This window comes from Hemiscyllium ocellatum, chromosome 29 (assembly GCF_020745735.1).
Source record: "Hemiscyllium ocellatum isolate sHemOce1 chromosome 29, sHemOce1.pat.X.cur, whole genome shotgun sequence".
Taxonomy (NCBI): domain Eukaryota; kingdom Metazoa; phylum Chordata; class Chondrichthyes; order Orectolobiformes; family Hemiscylliidae; genus Hemiscyllium; species Hemiscyllium ocellatum.
The window spans coordinates 23,624,824-23,645,828 of record NC_083429.1 but is presented as its reverse complement, the minus strand read 5'-3'; the positions used below and the strand labels follow the sequence as shown (position 1 = coordinate 23,645,828).

The window sequence follows — 21,005 nt, the reverse complement described above, 5'->3', positions numbered from 1 at the left end:
CTGTTATTTTGTCTTTTCTTTTCTCCAAAGTTACTTTATAAATAAAGTCTATTTTGTTTAAAACTGAGGGGTTTTGACCAGCTGCATCACTCCTGGAATATCCACTTAACACCTGCTCAAAACAACTAGAAAATTAGGGTCTGGGCCTCCTTCTTAAAATATGTTGAGGGAGTCTGGCCTGGCCCATAACACCATTGAAGGAATTGCATGTAGGAAAGGCCAAAATGAAGCCGAAACCTCCCCCTTCCAGGACCCGCCTTTCAGTTCCATGGTTCCTTCCACACTTGACCACTTAATATTTTTAACTTGAATGAAACTAAGCTCTCCAACGGTACCTCAGCTTTGAAGCAGCTTTGTGTTTTTGAGTTGTTTAAGCAGCAGCCACCTTAACCAGTACAGCTGACAAGGCTTTAGATGTACTGGCACCTTCTCAAAGCCAACAAGCCCAGAGACGGCCAGTAAGGAGGTCAGCTGTGGGAATATATCACAGTCTTTCTGGCTGTCCGCAAGTTTTCGGTTCACCGTGCCAATAGGGTTCTGATGTCAGGGTGCTCAGTCACATCCATCCAACATGTTAGCTTTTCAGTTGCTTGCTGCTAATGTCAATATTCAATTATTTAGGAATTAATTAATGAACATATATGATCATTTGTCCTCAGACCAGATGCACAAACAAGCTCCATTGTAAATCGATGTACAAACTGATAAATCTGCGTGGCTGATGATCCCAGCTACAAACAGCAACGTGCCGCTAATAGTGTGTTGTGTTTCCAGCTTGACTCTGTCGGAAGCAAGTGTCTCAATAACAAAGTGTACTTTATATCAATTCCCACAATGGGAAACACAAGAATTGAAAGAATGCACTAGTGTTGAGTTTATTGCATTGTTTCATTTTCAGTAAGTTGGATGTTTGAAAAAGGCCACATTAATCGCTTACAGACTGACCTTCTGATGTTTTACACCATGAAAGGGCAGCATTTTGTTCCACATCAATAATTCTGCGAACCGTTTATTGAGGGCTGCCTTGTGGTGCCGTACCTATCCATGAGCCAGAAGCTCAGCGTTTATGGCCTGCCCTGGGATTTATGCTAAAGGATGCTACATTTATAATTTGGTCAATCAAGCTGAGCATTAACCTGGAACACCTTTAAACATGCTCATAGCAGACAGTAAGAGCGTAAAGGTTTCCTGGTCAGTCAAATCTGCAACATAATAGCCTCCCCGTGGTAACGGACTTGATGTGTAGGTTCTTGCCATGGGCTGCAGTCTCTGATAAGGGTCTCCCTAACTTTCACAGAGGACCAGAGGAATCATTTAGTGACACTCATTAATATTTCAGATGGATATGATGTTTTCTAACTTCTGGTTTGCCATTTAATATCATGGTCACCTTCTAGGCCCTGCATGATTAAGTTTAATGTTAGATCCAGGCAACAGTGGGTTAATATGGCAGAGTTTATTCAATATTCTTTTCTTGTTAATGCTGTTGCCAAGCTGTTCCAATACAGTTACAACACTGACATGTACCCGATAATGTTGAAAACTGGCCAAGTAAGTGCTGAGCACTAAGTGTGGGCAAAATCTCTGCTGGTTTAGATTAGATTCCCTACAGTGTGGCAAACAAGTCCACAACAACCCTCCAAAGTTTAACCCATCCAGATCCATTTCCTTACATTTACCCCTGACTGATTCACCTAACACAATGGGCAATTTAACATGGCCAATTCATCTGACCTGCATGAGGAAATCCACACAGACACAGGAGGAATGTGCAAACTCCACACAGATAGTCACCCGAGGTAGGAATCGAACCTGGGTCTTTGGTATTGTGAGGCAGCAGTGCTAACCACTGAGCCACCATGCTGCCCTATTGAAGAAATACATATAGTGTGATTTTTGGAAGTCAGTCATTGCAGCTGCAGGACATCTCTGCAGGAGCTCCTCAGGATAGTGTCTAGGACCAAGCATCTTCAGTTGTTTTATCAATGATGTTCCCTCCATCATAAGGTCAGAAGTGGAGATGTTTGCCAATTATTGCATAATGTTCAGCAACATTTGCAACTCCTCAGATACTGAAGCAGTCCAAATGCAACATAGACCTGTATAATATCCAGGCTTGGGCTGACAAGTGGCAAATAATACCCGTGCCACACAAATGTCAGGTAGTGACCATTTGCAATAAGAGACAATTTAACCATCACCCCTTGACATTCAATGGCATGACCTTCACTGAATGCCCCAATATCAATATTCTGAATTGAATTAGCTTTATTGTCACGTGTACTCAAATGAGTACAGTGAAAAATGTATAAGACGCTGCTTATGGTGCCATCTTAGATACAAGGTTCTTAGGTACAACTTCTTCAGTTACAGTGCTCAGAAAAATAGAGAAGTAAACAATCCAGCATTGCAGATTTTAAGAATAATTTATAAAATGGAGGAAAAAGAAGTTCAGTACAATAGTTTTCCAACCCAATCCACCTAGCCTCCTGTCTACACTGGGGCTTGACTTGATACTGCGTCAAACTTCACCTCAGGGTTCACAGGCCAGAAGATCGCTCTGGAATTACCTTGAGACTGCAAGTCCGTGCTGAGGGCATGTCAGGAAGGGAGATTGCCTCACTGGGCTGAGAGGATTCCACACTGGGCACAGAGGCCTTCATGCCAGGCTGCTATGCCAAGCTTAGAGGACAACAGGTTTAATTGGAAGCACACTAGCTGTGTGATTTTTAACTTTGTACACCTCAGTCCAGCACCGGCATCTCCAAATCAAGCTTAGAGGATGCCGCTTTGGTCTACATGGAGGCCAGGAGGTCGGAGGTCATGAGGTCACAGGTCATGAGTTCCAAGGTCATGAGGTTGGAGGCTGCAATGTCAGAGGCCCGCAGTTCCGAGGTCAAAGGCCACAAGGTCGGAGACTGTGAAGCACCAAGGCTGTGGTACTGGAGGCCAGTAGTTCCAAGGCTGGGAGACCAAGATGACATAAGAGGAGAAAGAAAGGACGAAGAGAAAAGAAAGAGAGAGATAAGAAAAGTAACGGACAGAGTGGATGAGCTCCAGCTGAAGAGTCCTACTCCACTGCAATCTTGGATTATTTGAGGATGGCAATTTTCAAGGAACTGAACTTGACTAGCCATATAATTATGATAGCTACGGAAGTCATATCTTTGTGGAAATCATCATCTTGACTAATGCATTAAATAATGTCTCAACCATAGCACCCCATTTTTTCGAAGGATGCTTCACTTTTTCACAGAATTTCGAGACTGTGTACCCATGGATCTGACCCTCTGTTGTCTCTTTTGTTTTCTATTTATGTGAATAGGATAAACCCAGACTGGGCCAGGGACTGTAATCGTGGGCCTTGGTAATGTTCCTGGTCCAGATGCCCAGCCCTGCCCCCAGCCCAAGTACAGCAACTCCATCCTGGATATAAACACTGAGGACCCCATTCCCAAACCCAGTTGCCTTGGCCCACCAACCTGAGCTCTAATAAGCTTCCCTGTCCACAGCTTTAGATACAGGCACAAAAGAATCCTTTTCAAGCTTGGTGATTATAACAAATTGGCTGGACTGTAAACTGTCTGGAAGGTTGCAAGGAGACACAAGTGGGTCAGTGAAATGGACAATTCTATGACAGGTCTATTTGTATATTTATGAAGCTTAATGAGCTGGTAAGCTTAGATATTATTACATGTTTCAGAATGCCCCCAGCAGCACAGGTTGAATCCCTGTTCTAGCTGAAGTAAACTTGAGACCTTTCTCTTTGCTTGCCCTTTGCTTGATGTGAAGAGGCATCCCACAAGCTTTATAACCTATTGCCTCACGCTATTAGAGATTGATGCCTACAGTCTCTCACGGATAGTTACATGCCTACTATATCGGACATGAGGAAACATGCTCAACCCCATTCATAGACTGATTGCATTCCTATGCTCTGACAATAGTTGCATAGAATAAATGGGATCCTGGGTTTTATAGATTGATACTTTTAAAATAAAACACCCCTCTACAAAATCAGCTCCAGCTCCCTTGATCCTATTTTCATGAGACTGCTGACCAGCCAGATTCCCTTCTTAGTCTCTGTATTTGCTGGTATGTCACTAATTCTTTCTCTTCAGATTCTGTCCATCATTGTCTCTAAACTGTGTGGGTGCATGGCCGCAACCTAATTGGCAATGTGCAGCACAGGAGGCAAACTGTGGTTCCTTTAGCATGGAGTTGACTGCCTGGTGGTTTATGCACACATGCAGTTGCACAGGAATGCTGTAAAGGGGTCACATACAGAACAGTGGAAGAAATGTAGAGGGAATGTTGGTGGCTGCCATTTCCCTTGAGATCTGTCTTCTCCTTCAAACAAAAACAAGCTTGCAAATGGCTCAGTAGCTCAGTGGTTAGTACTACTGCCTCACAGCACCAAAGTTCAATTTCACCGTTGGGTGACTGCGTGGAGTTTGCACATTCTCCCTGTGTGTGTATGTATGGGTTTCCTCCCACAGTCCAAAGTTGTGCAGGTTAGGTGGATTGGCCCATGCTAAATTGTCCATAGTATACAAGGCTAGGTGGGTTAGCCATGGGATGGGATGAGTCTGAGTGGGATGCTCATATGACAGCTAGTGTTCTTGGGCTGAATGGCCTGCCTCTGCATTGGAGGGATTCAATGATTTTTATACTGCTTCCTTCCCAATGTTCTTCAACATCTTGTTCCTTCATTGCTGAAAGTGCCAAGATAGTAAACACTGACCCTACCAGGCCACTGAAGGGTAACAGGAGAAGGTGAGGACTGCAGATGCTGGAGATCAGAGTCGAAAAGTTCAGCTGGTCAGGCTGCATCCGAGGAGCAGGAGAGTCGATGTTTTGAGCATAAGCTCTTCATCAGGAATGTGAGGGAGGCCCAATGGGACTTAGAGATAAATGGAAGGGGGTGGGGCTGGGAGGAGGTTAGCTGGGAATGCGACAGGTAGATGAAGGTGGGGGGTGATGGTGATAGGTTGGAGAGGAGGGTGCAGGGTAGTGACAAAGATCTGTGCTCCTGTTTGAAGAGCAGGCGTGTCCTCCTTATAATCATTTCTTAACAAATCACACTGAAGCACATGCTGTGGTGATTAACCACACTGATGTTTGAAGGAGCTTGCAGTGCACACAAAATTATCATGTTTCTGATATTGGATTAGCAACCACACCTCAAAAGGTATCTCCTGGGAACTTAAGGGGTTTGAGGTTGTGAAAGATGTGATATAAATGCATATTCTTTCTTCCTCTTCAAGTTTGTATCTGTCTCAAAACTGGACAGCAACAATTAATGGGCAAGGTAACAATTATCCAATCCAACTCCTGATTTTTTTTTTACTGAATATACTCCTTTCTCATGTTTTACATATTCTTGCTGTTCCAGCGTCAGTAGAGGGAGTGAATATAACAGCAGAAGAGCTCACTACGCACGGGATCGTGGGAGGATCAGTCTTACTTTCCATACAATACACAGCTAGCAGCTCAGAGACTCCAGTCATCCAGTGGCAGCTGAAGAGGGACAAGCCCATTCCTTTGGTCCAATCCTTTGGGACACGCATCCTGGGCAAGCTACGGCCAGAGTACAAGGATCGGATTGTGATCTTCCGCAACGGATCCTTGTTGATCCACAACTTGCAGCCAACCGACGAAGGAATGTATGAAGTCGAGATCGCAATCACAGATGATGCCTCCACTGCAGTGAAGACGCTCAATTTAACTGTTGATAGTAAGTAACAGGCTGCTTGACTTATACTGAGTTATTTACCAATCCTGTGGGAGAGACAATTCCAAATGCTATTGACCCTCTTGGTTCCTGCTTAGGTGTTTTGAATCTATGCTCCTAGTTCCAAGTTTCTCCATAAGGGGAAACATCTTTCACTTCCTACATAATCTTATGTATTTCCACAAGATTGCTATTTATATTTCTAAACTTCAGATTATTGGCTCAAGCTGCTCAACCTTTCCACATAAGAGAACTCCTTCATCCCTTGATGAATCTTCTTTGAACTCCCTCCAATACACAAAAAAAACTCCTCTTAGAATTTTAATGCTCAGGGCCCAGTAGAAAAAACTGGTGTTCATTTTAGCATGAGACTGTACATCTCGCCAGTTAAGACGTAGTTGCTGGAACCCAGGAGTCAATTACAAGTTTCTTTGAATGAAAGAAAGAACAATTGCATTGTAACCATGAGAAAAATAATAAAAATGCAACTTCAAACACACACAAGCTGAAGAGTAGATAGTGCCCAGTTCAAAGGAAGGTGAAAAGAATATACCTAAAAGTCCTGGGTCTCCAAATTATATCTGTCCAAATTATATCACTTACTTACATCAGATAAAGTAAGGAAACTACACTTAGTACTCAAGTTGTGGTCTCATCAATGCCCTCTACAGTTATAATAAGACTTCCATACTTTTGTATTTAAGGGCTACATGGTGGCTCAGTGGTTCATACTGCTGCCTCACAGCACCAGGGACCCGGGTTCCATTCCAGCCTCGGGCAATTGTCTGTAGGGTTTGCGTGTTTTCCCTGTGACTGCATGGGTTTCCTCCGGGTGCTCCAGTTTCTACCCATAATCTAAAGGTATGCAGGTTAGTTGAATTGGCTATGCTAAATTGTCCATAGTGCTCAAAGATGTGTGCATTAGTCAGGAGTAAATGTAAAGTTGTAGGGGAATAGGTCTGGGTGGGTTACACTTCAGAGGGTCAGCATAGACTTGTTGGGTCAAAGGGTCTGTTTCCCTTTATTATAAAGGACACATTCCATTTAGTTTTTTAATGACAAGCTGTACCTGCTTGCTGGTTCATTGTGATTCCATGTACAAGTACATGTAGATGCCTCTGTCCTGCAGAACACTGGTCTCCCACTGCTAAAATTATAATCTGCTTTTCTATTCTTCCTACCAAAGTGGACAACCTCATATTTTCCATATTATGCTCCATTTGCCATATTGACCCACGACATAAACTTCTCATATCCTTCTTCAGACTCTTTGTATCTTCGTCACAACTCCCTCCCGCCCTGTCATCAGAAAATTTGACTACAGTGCACTCAATCCCTTCATCCAGGTCATTTCACTCCAAATATTACAAAATATAACTTCTGTAAATAGAAAGGAAGAAAGAAGAATTGATTTGTATTGACATAGATGCCAAAATATGGTCTGATTTCCCCGTTTCTACCCAGGGACAGGATAATTTTAATGCTGACTAACATCACCCTAGCTGAGACTAGCTAACTCAGCTCAGAGTGCTCACTATAATTCTTTTTGGTCTCAGGTGCTGCTACACTTATGATGATTTGGGAACTCTCATTGTTATTATTATTGTTGAATTCATAAGTGAACGTGAATTGGTTCTGGCTTCTTCTCTTGACTACCAGGCTATGATTCCTTCTTAAAGACAGGGTGGATAGAGACAAGCTTTTTCCCAGGGTGAAGGATTCAATAACGAGAGGTCACGCTTTCAAGGTGAGAGGTGGAAAGTTTAAGGGGGATACACGCGGCAAGTACTTCACACAGTGGGTGGTGGGTGTTTGAAACACATTGCCAGCAGAGGTGGTAGAGGCAGGCACGGTAGATTCATTTAAGATGCATCTGGATAAATGCATGAGTAGGTGGGGAGTAGAAGAATACAGATGCTTAGGAATTGACCGACAGTTTTAGACATTACATTTTGATCAGCTCAGGCTTGGACACTGAAGGGCCTGTTCCTGGGCTCTAAATTTTTTTTTGTTCTTTGTTCTTTGAAGATGTACAGACACTAGCAGATGAAATGGATTGGATTTCTAAGTTCCACTATGCCTGAAATGAAAGGCTGCCAGACAGCATCAGCAATGTGCAGTGATTACCCTAACTTCATCAGCACCAAACAATAGCACCAAAAGAAGCAAGGAAAACCGATCTGTCAAAATGTTTTACAAGATACCTTTTCCACAAACCCACTTGCTAATTCCCTAAGAATCATGGCTGAGGTCGTTGGAAAATTTGCGGTTTCTCACAACATGTTTGCAACTTTCTGGTTGACCACAATAAAATCACTGCCGGTAATTATCCCACCGTCCCACCACTCCTTCTGTGCCAGAGCATGGTAACTCTGTATCTTTTTCCCAAATGACACAGGTTGTTGCTGAAGTAGTTGGTCCAAAGAATCTGTTTCTCTGGCTGGTTTCCCATATTCCGCCCTTTATTAATTATAGCTCATTCAACTCTGTTGCCTGTATTGCTGTTCAACTGTCACCCCTGTGCAATCTGATTTGCATTAACTCCTAATCCACCAGTGCCTTAAATATATTTTTTAAAATCCTCATTGAAAATCCACCGTGGTTGCTTCCTCCCAGTCTCTGTAACCCCCTCCAACTCCAAGTCCTTCAAAAGCTTAAGCTATGTTCATCTTGCCATTGGTTATTGTCCCTTTAGATGTCTAAATCTGAATTTCTGAAATTCATTCTTTAAAATTCTCCAAACTGTTTCTCTTTCGCAAGACTTTGATCAAGTTTTGCTCACTTGCCCTAATTCCTCCATCTTTCCCTTTGCATCAATATATATCTGACTAAGGTTTACGAGCTTAGAAGGTCTTCAACAAGCACATCTTTGTTGTGTGTTTTATAACCCTGGCACCTCTTGTGAGTTTATTATTTGTGTTATCCAGTCCCCGTGACAAAACCTGTGGTGGTGCTATCATCCTCTACTGTCCTGGAACTGAGTGAATACGTCACACTGAACTGCTCACATGAAAATGGAACCAAACCGATATATACATGGCTAAAAGGAGGGAAGCCCCTAGACGATGATGAAAGATTCTCTTTGTCAAGTGATCAGAAAACCCTGACCATCACACGGGTCCACATAACTGATGATGACCTTTACAGCTGTATGGTGGAGAACCCTATCAGCAACTCTCGAAGCATACCAGTGAAGCTGACTGTATACAGTAAGTACATATAAGGGACAACCAAGGGGGAATGGTAGGAAATAATGTGGTAAAGTAGGATTATTATTACAAGTGAAGGGAGGACAATGACATTTAAAGTACAAAAACTAAGGCAGTATCATAGCCTGAGTGACATGGGCTGTGATGTGCAATGAGGTAGAATCGCACCAGAAATCCAGTGAGGCCTTTCTCAAAGTCAGAAACAACCTGTGCATCTTTGAAGTAAGTTCTGAGTGTCAAGGCAAGATTCTATATAAATGATCTGTAAGCAGGGACAGGGTGTAACATAGCATCATTTGCAGATTATACTGAAATAGGTGGGAAAGCAGGCTGTCATGAGGAGATAAGAGTCTAAAGATGGATATGAGCATGGACCAGAATCTGGCAGATGGAGTTTAATGTGGATAGGTGTGAGGTTGTCTATTTTGGCTGGGAAAATAATAGGGCAAATGATTATTTAACAGGGAAGCAGATTCAAAGTCTGTCAGTGCAGAGGGATCTGGGCATCTTTGTGCATGAATCGCAGAAAGTGAGTATGTAGGTGCAGCATAGAATAAAAAAGGCAAATGGAATCCTAGCATTTATTACAAAAGGATGGATGATAAAAATAAAGAAGTGTTGTTACGGTTATATGGGCCATTGGTGAGACTACACCTGGAGTATTGTGTCCAGTCCTGGTCCTCTTACTTGAGGAAGGATGTGGTGGCACTGCAGGCAGTTCAGAGGAGATTCACCAGACTGATTCCAGGGATGAAAGGGCTGTGTGCGAGGAACGGTTGAATAGCTTGGACTTGTACTCACAGGAATTCAGAAGAATAAGGGGGGGATCTGACTGAGGTATATAAAATGCTAAAGGGGATTGATAAGGTGGATGTTGAACAGATGTTTTCTCTTGTGGGACAGTCTCAAACAAGAGGTCATAGATATAGAGTGAGAGGAGGTCGGTTCAAAACTGAGATGGGGAGAAACTACTTCTCCCGGAGGGTTCTGAATCTGTGGAACACACTGCCCCAGAGTGCAGTGGAGGCAGAATCAATCAACAGATTCAAGAAAGAAATAGATATGTTCCTGAAGAAAAGCAGAATAAAGAGCTTTGGGAGCAGGCTGGAGAGTGGAGTTGAGACCAGAATAAGATCAGCCATGATCATGTTAAATAGCAGAGTGGATTCAGAGGGGTGAATTGCCTGTGCTTGCTCCTAATATTCCTATATTCCTATTCTTGCCTAGTGGCATGAATATCGTATTAAAGGGGATCATCACTTATTAACAATCTTATTCATTGTATGTCCCTCCTCTTTAATATGCAGCTTTTCATCCTGTTCTTGGCTGCAAGCAAAGTAGGCACCAAGGTGGATGTGGAAGTCTGACAGTTTCAGCTCATCACATGCTCCAGATTTGAACACCAAGCACCAACATCTCCTGGCACTATTTTCCAGCCTCACATGCATCACATTCAACAACACTGGCATCTGAGATGTGTAACTTCTAAGAACCCTCAGAGTACATTCTTTATCCACTTACAATGCACTTCTGCACTTCAATGCTGCACTTTAGGGTCAATCGCAACCCTCAATAAAATGCTGCAGTAAGAATATTGCATGGTGAGGGACGCATACCCGGCTAAGGGTTTGGACCAGATGGAATCTTTGCGCTGTCCGCTCACTCTCTTCACTCTCACTCATTTTGAATCTGACTGGATGTTTACAGCACCTCTTCCTTGCATTACTTTTTTGCACCTTGTCCTTCGTTTGGAGATGCCAGGCTCACAGGACTTTGGATTGCGTTGACATTTATTGAAGACACAATGCCAGGAAGCTTGTCAAGTTGTTAGGAGTTCTCAATCAAATCAACGGAGATCATCTTCAGTCGGAGGAGTCTCTGCACAGTAGGTCAAGGGCTGTTTCTGATATAGTCCAAGGCTCGGACATGGTCAGTCAGCTCTTTGGGATGTGTCAGAGTCAGAATCCTCTCCTCTTTAAGGGGTGAGCAATTGACTGTCAGGCAGCGCAACTGCCATTTTGATTCCTTCTACCCTATTGTGGTCTGTTTCTTCCTGGAATGCAAGAGGGGCAAGTTTTATGGGAAACAGGGAGCCCAGCTGTTAGTGCTGGTGTAGGTGGGGAAGGTGGTGAGGTGCCCAAGTAATTGAGCAGGCAGCACAGAGAGTATGCAGGATTAGCTATGTCAGGGATTGGGATGGATGACTGCGAGTGACAGAAGGTGCTGCAAGCAATAGTGAGAGTGGTAGGGAATGAGCCTTATTGAGTGAGTATGAGGTATTGGAGAGAGAAGATGATGGCACATTGACCTTCTTCCTACAGTGCTGTTCATTCCTTCAGCCGGATGAAACTGCACTGACCCAGAAGGCAACCTTGGACCATGGTCTGGTGTCATCGCCTCCGCTGGGGCAAGAGGAAGTTCCACATTTACACCTTTCCATCCTCAGAAATTCCAGGACACTGCCCACAAAGCAGGAACCCAATTTTCTGGGGCAAATGTTAGAAACTGTGCAGGGCAGCACCACATTGACAGTACTTGTCCTGGAGCACAATGGCCTTTGTAAGTTGTTCCAAGTAGAATAAGGCTAGAGTCAAGAAGAAGATCATCATAAAGGAGAGTTTGGGATGATGCAGTGTGAAAACACGCTAGGCCTCGTGGAGAAAAACCCACCATGGAACTTGACAAAACTGACACTTAGCCTAAAACAAAACATAACATTCATCCCCACGAGGTGGAGTAGAATGTTTACAGAGGTAACAGTGGGATACAGTTTAAAAAAGGGGGCAACTGGTTGCAATGGATCTTAAAGAAGGGACAACTTTTGAATGTAAGATGAGGCAATATATATGTGTGTATAATAGCAACCAATCCTATATCATCCATTTGTACTATTATCAAAAGTTACAAATCCCACAGAGAGTTTAGATGTAGATACCACTTCTGAGATTTTGCATGTAAGTTATAACAGATTCTGAGCTGATGAATAGAAAGGTTAGCTAAGTGTGCAGTCTTATTTGAGTTTCCTGTGAGGTTGCAGGGAACATTGTAAGACCATTTCTCAAAAGACTGTGGCCTAAAAGGTCAATGAAGAAGGATCCACCATGACCCATCTGCCACAAACATTGCTGGGTTTAAGGGGTAAGAGATAGCCTCTCCAACTCCACGCACAAATATGAGGTGGTAATTAACAGGTTTGGGGGTGAGAGCCATCAACTCCCATAATTTGGATGCCCCTTGTCCCTTCATGAAGTGAGAAACTTAAATCTCCTTCAAAAGTTATTTTTAATCTTATATTTTCCAAGATCCAGGATCTGACCCTACCTCCACTAATATTGAATGGAAACGTCAGGTGACAGCAGGTGAGCCTGTGCAGTCAAGCACTGGGTTCTGATTGAGCACTTAAGAGCAAGAATATCCAGCTTAGAAATCCCCCACCCTGATCTCTTACATTGTTTGCTTTTTTGGAACCAGGAGGCGAGTCCTCCCTCAAGGCCTTAACAGAGACTTCCTCCAGAATCTGTTGGAAGAAGTTTGGTGCCTCAACTAGTTTCATAAACCCTTTCAATTGGAACAGTAGTTTAAGAGTAGAATGGGTGGAAGTGTTTAAACCTTTGAGATATCCTGATAAATATATAAAGAATATTACTAGGTCAATACATCAATAAGCCCCTGGTGAAGGCCCATGCCTGAAACATCGATTTTCCTGCTCCTCGGATGCTGCCTGACCTGCTGTGCTTTTCCAGCACCACACTCTCGACTCTGATCTCCAGCATCTGCACTCCTCACTTTCTCCCAGTACATCAATAAGTAAAGGGCATAAAACTTTAAGACTATTAGCAAATTAGCAGAATTTAAGACCATTAGGATCTACGGCAGATAATGGCAATACGATAAGAAATGTATTGATTAAACTGGTAAAAGTAAATAATAAATAGGTGAATAAAGCATCAATGTATAGGCTAAGTAAAAGTTCTAAGTACAAGTGCATTGAGTGTAAGGAATAAATTAAATGAGCTGCAGGCCCAAGTTCAAATTGGAGATTATAATCCAGTAACCATTATTGAGGTGTGGCTGTAGAATTCTCAGGACCGGGGAACTAAATAAGGCTTGATTTACAGAACAGACAGAGAAAATGACATGGGAGGTGGAATAGCCATGCTGATTAGAAATAAAATTACTTCAATGTTAAGGGAAGATATAATGAGGGGAAAACATCAACTGGAGACTGTATGGGTGTAACTGAGGAACACTACTGGATCTAAAGCTGCTATAAATATTGTGTATAGACCCCCTGGTAGCAGTTCTGAAGTGCTATAAATGTAGAAATTAGGCAAGTTTGTAGCAAAGCTAGAGTAATATAATGAGGGATTTTAACTTTGCCACAGTTTGAGAGAGGCAGCCAGCACCTGTCAGAAAGGTAGTGAATTTCTGGAGTGTGTCCAGGGTAGTTTTCCATAGCAATATGTCCTGATGCAACAAGGAGCAAGCAGTAACGATTAGTAATGACTTGGAATTAATTAGTAATATAATCATGTGAATATTTATCAAATGGTGATCACAACATGATCGAGTTCAGTGTAGCATTTGAAAGCAAAAAGCATGAATCAGCTACAAGAATTTTTTGAGTTAAGTAAGGCTGACTTTAATGAAATCAGACAGAGACTGTCCACATAAAAAACTGGGAAAATCTGTTAGTGGGTAAAACAACTGAAGAACAGTGGAGGATGTTTAAAGAAACATTTAGCACAACACAAAGCTAGTTTACATCCCTGAGAGGGAAAAGTTGGTCTTCAGAGAAAAAAAGAGAGAGGGGACAGCATAAAACTGCACAAATGCAAAGAACAGCATAGATCCTGCTAAATGGGAAAGATACAAAGACCAGCAAAGGATCACAAAGCAGCTTATAGGAGCTACTAAAAGAGATTATTAAAGGAAACTTGCCAGGGACATCAAAATTATTAAGATGGAATTTTATAGTTACATAAGGGTAAGTGGATGATCAGGACAAATGTTGGCCCACTATAGACTGGAAGATATTGTCAATGAGTATGGGGAAATGGCAGCCATATTGAATAATTATTTCGTCTCCGTTTGTACAGCAGAAAGGAAGGATAGCTAACTGCAAGTCCTGAGGATATTAGTAGTGAATTGGAGGATGGAACTGAATAAAATTATCTCAAGTAAACATAATTGAAAAGGAAATTAATGGAAATAAAGAGTGAGAAGTTCACAGGACCTTATGGTTTCCATTCGAAGGTGTTAAAGGAAATAGGGGAGCACATTGCAGTTACGTTAGATATAATCTTTCATAGTTCCCTAAATTGTCTCTCTGGATTGGAAAATTGTGCATTCCTCTTCATTTTTAAGAAGGGTGAAATGGCAAAAACCAGGGAATTACAGACCAATTAGCCTGTGGTGGAGAAACTCTTGAGTCTATAATCAAGAATGGGTATCTGAATGTTATGAAAATTTTCAGTTAATTCGGGAGAGCTTGCATGGATTCATAACAAATAGGTCATACTTGACAAACCTCTTTTAATTTTTTTGAAGAAGTGACTGAGATAATGAATAGGGGAATGTCTGTGGATTGTGCTTTCATTGATTTCCAGATGAAATTTGATAAAGTTTCACATAAGGAACTGTTAACTAAGGTAGAAGCCAATGGAATTGAGGGCAAATGACTGGGAAATTGAATACAGAGAGGGGACCAGCACTGTCCCACAAGAATCTATACTAGGACCTAAATTATTCACATTATTTATTAATGGTTCAGATAATGAATAGAAAGTCACACATCCATATTTGCTGATGATTCAAAGCTGGGCAGCACTGTAGATGATAGTAGAAAATTACAGAGATGTTGATCGACTAAGTGAATGGAAAAAACTGTGACAGATGGAGTTCAACATAAGCAAGTGTGAGATTATCTATTTTTAACCAACAAAGATAGATCAGGGTACTTCTAGATGGAATGAAGTCAAATATAGTGGATGTCCAAAAAGGCATGGGGCTCAGGTGCATGGATCTTTAAAATACCATGAGCAGGTACAGGAAATAATCAGTAAAGCTAATGGAATGCTGGCCTTTATATCTAGAGGACCGAAGTATAAAGATGCAAAAGTTATGCTACAGTTATGCAAACCCTGGTTAGACCCCTCTTGGAGTACTGTGAGCAAATCTGAGTACCACACTTTAGGATGGATATATTGCTCTTGCCAATAAATTTGGTTTATTTGGCTATTTGGTTTAGAAGAATGATACCTGGACTTCAGGGGTTAAGTTATGAGAAAAGAGTATGCAAATTAAGCTTGATTTCTTTAGAATTTGTAAAGTTAAGAGGTGATGTGATCAAAGTCTTCAAGATATCAACAGGAAAAGACAGGGTAGATAAAGATAAACTATTTCCACTGGTTGGTGATTCTAGAATTAGGAAGCAAAGTCCTAAACATTGGGGCAAGACCATTCAGGAGAGGGAGGAAGTATTTCTACAAACCAAGGGTGGTAGATGTTTGGGATTCTCTTCTACAAGTGGCAGTGAATGCTAAATCAGTTGTTAATTTTAAAATGAGATAGATTATCTTTTGTTAAGCATAGGTATTAAGCAATATGGACCATACGGTCGGTATATGGAGTTAGGGTGCGGATCAGCCTTGATCACATTGAATTGCTCCTAGAAGGGCTGATTGGCCTACTCCTTTACCTACGTTCCTATTGTATGTCTCTAACATATTAGGAGAACTTTATTCTACCAACCAGGGCCTTATCAAAAGCAGTCTTGTGATCAGGCACCTAAAAGCTTTTTGATGGGAAATGGATCAATCTTTCAATATTTGAGGCCAACTTTGATGAAGGCAGCGCAAACATAGTGATCCAAATGAGCTCTCATTATGCTGTAAAATTTAAAGATTCTATGACAATGTGAATAAAAGAGGCTTTATGGGCAGAAAACCATTTCTTGTGTTAGTCTTTTTTAACCTATTCTTATAATCAACCTGTTTAGAGATGTTAGTGTAGATGTTATTGGATCTCTCTATCCAAGGTAGGGATGCTACCACTACACCACAAGGTGGAGGAGGGGGTGGTGGGCTTATTATTCTTCTAAACATAACTAGAATACTTCCACTTAAAATTCAGAAACTGAAGGATTGGACAGTGACCTTGTTGTGTTTTTTTCTAGGGCGGAGTTCCTTATATATCATCCTTTCTACAGGCGGGATTTTCCTTCTGATTACCTTGGTAACTGTGTGTGCCTGCTGGAAACCTTCCAAAAAGTAAGATTGAATTGAGCTTCTTGGTTTTTATATCTTGCCAGTTTATCATTGCGCATACAGAATGACTTACTGTAAATGACTCCACATTAAATGGTTTGGTCATATTGTAGTTTTATTACAAGATTAGTATGCTAGCGTGGGTGAGTTGAACTCTCATAATAGTAGTTGTAAAATTTTATGTAAAGTTTAAAGATCTGGAAGTTAAAAACCTGTCCAATTGTTAGATAAACCTAAGTTGTGCACTGGTATCCTTTAGAGAAGGACATTTATTCTCTTTATTCAGTTTATTCTGAGTGTAAGTGCAGCCTAATTAAAATATGTTTACCCCTGAAGTAGGGTAAGTGCAGAGCAATTGGTTGTATTAAACTGCTACAAAAGACAGTGTTTCTAATAGGAAGCCTGTTATCTTCTCGGGGTATTATTAATAAATGCCACTCTTGTTAATGATAACCATATCTTTACTCAGCGAGTCGTGAGTTTATGGAATGCCCTGCCAGTAACAGTGGTGGACTTTTCCTCTTTATGGGCATTTAAACGGGCATTGGATAGGCATATGGAGGATAGTGGGCTAGTGTAGGTTAGGTGGGCTTGGATCGGCACAACATCGAGGGCCAAAGGGCCTGTACTGCGCTGTATTTTTCTATGTTCTATGTTCTATTCTGAGATTGGATTTGTTTTTAATAATTTGCATTTGAAATTACATGCTGCAAAGTGGAATATCTGAAAGAATAGCTATGCCCTGTCTCTGTGTAATTTTGACAGATATAGCGACACATACAATCAGACTTAAATATGTTCGCATACTGATTTGAATAATTCCTTAATTGAGAAGTTTGGTGAACGTTGATGGCCATTAAGACTTAAAAGATGAGAAATAATGATTACATCAACTCAAACTTGACTTTCCAACACCTGTAGTGGAAGAAAATTTGAATTTGTATTTACATAACCCTTATCAGAACCTCAGGATGTGCTGAAGACCTTTGCAAACCATGAAGTACTTTTGAAGTGTAGTCACTGTATATTGTAGGGAAACACGGTACCTAACTTTCATGCAACAAGGTCTCAAAGATGGGAGTGAGATAAATGATCAAAGAATCTATTTATATGTTTATTGATGTGCGACAAGAAATAAATATTGCCCAGGACTCTGGGAGTATTATTGTGGCTCATTATAAAATTGTGTCATATCCACCTGAACAGGCAATATTTCATGTTAATACTTCATGTGATAGACAGTGCCTGTGATAGTGCAGCACTTTTGTCAGTGAAATGAAAGTGCTAGCAGCAAAGAAATGAATATACAGTAAAACATGATCGAATCAGCAGAATGCACGTGAAAGTTAGATAATAAAAGGACATAGAGACACAGAGTCAGAGGAAGTGAGAGTATAAATGGGTAAGATGTGAATGTCAGATGTGAGTTCTGAGTGGTAATGAAAGATGCTGACAAGCGATATGTTTATGTGCAGTCAGGGAGGCTAGTGTTACATCAGCCTGTGATGTGAAGTGAGGGTGTATTCACTGATATTGACCACGTGTGAGAAGTCATTAAACATCTTCTCACTCTGCTGCCAGACCCCCAACATTGACTTCCCTGGCCACCTGCTGGGAGGGTGAGCCATGAGGAGGATGGAGAGGTGCTTCAGTGAGGTTTGGACAAGCCAAGCAAGTGAGCAAATGCAGTATAACATGGGTAAATATGAGGTCATCCAATTTGGAAGCAAAATGAGGAAGGCAAATTATTGTCACAATAGCTACAAATTGAGACAGTGGAATATGTAACAAGACCTGCATGCCCTTGTGCACCAGCTGCTGTAGGTAAGCATGTAGGAGCAGCAGGTAGTAAAGGAGGCAGATAGTATGGTGGCCTTCATAGTGAGAGGATTTGAGTGTAACAGCAGGGATGACTTTCTGTAATTATATACGGTCTTGGTGAGACTATACTGGAATATTTTGTGCAGTTTTGGTCTCCTTATCTGAAGAAGGATGTTGTTGTGATAGAAACAGTGCAGCAAAGGTTTAGCAGACTGATTCCTGGGATGACATGACTGACATATGTCATAGAGACATAGAGATGTACAGCATGGAAACAGACTCTTCAGTCCAACTCATCCATGTCGGCTGGATAACCTAAATTAATCTAGTCCCATTTGCCAGCACTTGGCCCACATCGCTCCAAACCCTTCCTATTCATATACCCATCCAGATACCTTTAAATGTTGTAATTGTATCAGCCTTCACCACCTCCTGTGGCAGCTTATTCCATATCCACAACACCATCTGTACGAAAAGGTTGCCCCTTAGACCCCTTTTAAATCTTTCCTCTCTCACCCTAAACCTAGGCCCTCTAGTTCTGGACTCCCCTATGCCACAGAAAAGATCTTGTCTATTTACCCTATCCATACCCCTTATAAGCCTCTATAAAGACACTCCTCAGCCTCTGACGCTCCAGGAAAAACAGCCTCAGCTCAGTCTCTCTCTCTGTAGCTCAAATCCTCCGACACTGGCAACACTTGTAAATCTTTTCTGAACCATTTCAAATTTCGTAGCATCCTTCCTCGAGGAGGGAGACCATAATTGCACACAATATTCCAAAAGTGGCCTAATCAATGACCTGTACAACTGCAATGTAACCTTCCAAATCCTATACTCAGTGCTCTGACCAATAAAGAAAAGCATACTTAATGCCTTATTCACTATCCTACCTACCTGAGACTCCACTTTCAAGGAACTATGAACCTGCACTCCAAGGTCTCTTTATAGACAATAGGTACAGGAGTAGGCCATTCTGCCCTTCGAGCCAGTACCACCATTCATTATGATCATGGCTGATCATCCTCAATCAGTATCCTGTTCCTGCCTTATCCTGATAAACCTTGATTCCTTAAGTGCTCTATCCAACTCTTTCTTGAAAGAATCCAGAGACTTGGCCTCCACAGCCTTCTGGGGCAGAGCATTCCATACACCCACCACTCTCTGGGTGGAGAAGTTTCTCTTCAACTCTGTTCTAAGTAGCTTATCCCTTATTTTTAAACTGTGTCCTCTGGTTCGGGACTCACCCATCAGCAGAAACATGCTTCCTGCCTCCAGAGTGTCTGATCCTTTAATAATCTTACACGTCTCAATCAGATCCCCTCTTAGCCTTCTAAACTCAAGCGTATACAAGTCCAGTTGCTCCAATCTTTCAGCGTAAGATAGTCCCGCCATTCCAGGAATTGACCTCGTGAACCTATGCTGCACTCCCTCAATAGCCAGAATGTCTTTCCTCAAATTTGGAGACCAAAACTGCACACAGTATTCCAGGTGCAGTCTCACCAGGACCCCGTACAGCTTCAGAAGGACCTCTTTGCTTCTATATTCAATTCCTCTTGTTATGAAGGCCAGCATGCTATTAGCTTTCTTCACTACCTGCTGTACCTGCATGCTTGCTTTCATTGACTAATGTTCAAGAACACCTAGATCTTGTTGTACTGCCCCTTTACCTAACTTGACTCCATTTAGGTAGTAATCTGCCTTCCTGTTCTTGCCACCAAAGTGGATAACCACACATTTATCCACATTAAACTGGATCTGCCATGCATCCGTCCACTCATCAAGTCTGTCCAGGTCACCCAGTATTCTCCTAATATTATTCTTCTCACATTTCACCCTGCCACCCAGCTTTGTGTCCTCAGCAAATTTGCTAATGTTACTTTTAATACCTTCATCTATATCATTAATGTACATTGTAAAAAGGTGCGGTCCCAGCACTGATCCCTGCAGCACACCACTTGTCACCAACTGCCATTCCGAATGGGAACCGTTTATCACAGCTCTTCGTTTCCTGTCAGCCAACCAATTTTCAATCCATGTCAGGATTTTGTCCCTAATACCATGTGCCCTAATTTTGCTCAGTAACCTCCTATGTAGGACTTTATCAAAGGTTTTCTGGAAGTCCAGGTATACTACATCCACTGGATCTCCCTTGTCCATCTTCAGAGTTACATCCTCAGAAAATTCTAGATTAGTCAAGCATGATTTCCCCTTCATAAATCCATGCTGACTCTGACCTATCCTGTTACTGCTATCCAGATGTGTTGTAATTTCATCCTTTATAATTGACTCTAGCATTTTTCCCACCACTGTGGTCAGACTAACTGGTCTATAATTCTGTCTTCTCTCTCCCTCCTTTCTTAAAAAGTGAGATAACATTAGCCACCCTCCAATCTGCAGGAACTGATCCTGAATCTACAGAACATTGGAAAATGATCACCAATGCATCCACGATTTCTAGAGCCAACTCCTTCAGTGGGATGCAGGCTATCAGGTCCTGGGGACTCATCAGCCTTTAGACCTAACAGTCTCTCCAACACAATTTCCTGCTGAATTTGAATTCCCTTCAGTTCAGGTCCTTCAGCCACTATTACATCTGGGAGATTGCTCATGTCTTCCCCAGTGAAGACAGATCTAAAGTACTAATTCAACTCTTCTGCCATTTCTTTGTTCCCCATAATAAATTCACCTATTTCTGTCTCCAAGGGCCCAATTTTAGTCTTAACCATTTTTTTTTTCCTAAAAAAGCCTTTACTATCCTCCTTTATATTTTTGGCCAGTTTACCTTGGTACCTTATTTTTTCTTTGCGTGTTTCCTTTTTAGTTATCCTCTGTTGTTCTTTAAAAGCTTGCCAGTCCTCCAATTTCCCACTCATCTTTGCTATGTTATACTTTTTCCCTTTTGTCTTTATATGGTCCTTAACTTCCCTCATCAGCCACAGCCACCCCTGCCTCCCCTTAGGATCTTTCTTCCTT

The 21,005-nt window shown here is 41.8% G+C and overlaps 1 protein-coding gene across 1 annotated transcript in view; it reads left to right on the top strand.

Annotated features, from left to right (window-relative positions):
- The first annotated feature begins 2,799 nt into the window (after positions 1-2,799).
- The window catches only part of LOC132829510 (hepatic and glial cell adhesion molecule-like), a 28,878-nt gene continuing 10,672 nt past the window's right edge, over positions 2,800-21,005 (top strand). Inside the window, exons 1-4 of the mRNA XM_060846730.1 lie at positions 2,800-2,939; positions 5,268-5,737; positions 8,662-8,943; positions 16,121-16,214. Of these exons, the coding sequence (XP_060702713.1) occupies positions 2,800-2,939; positions 5,268-5,737; positions 8,662-8,943; positions 16,121-16,214 (986 nt within the window). The remainder of the gene's footprint in view (positions 2,940-5,267; positions 5,738-8,661; positions 8,944-16,120; positions 16,215-21,005) is intronic.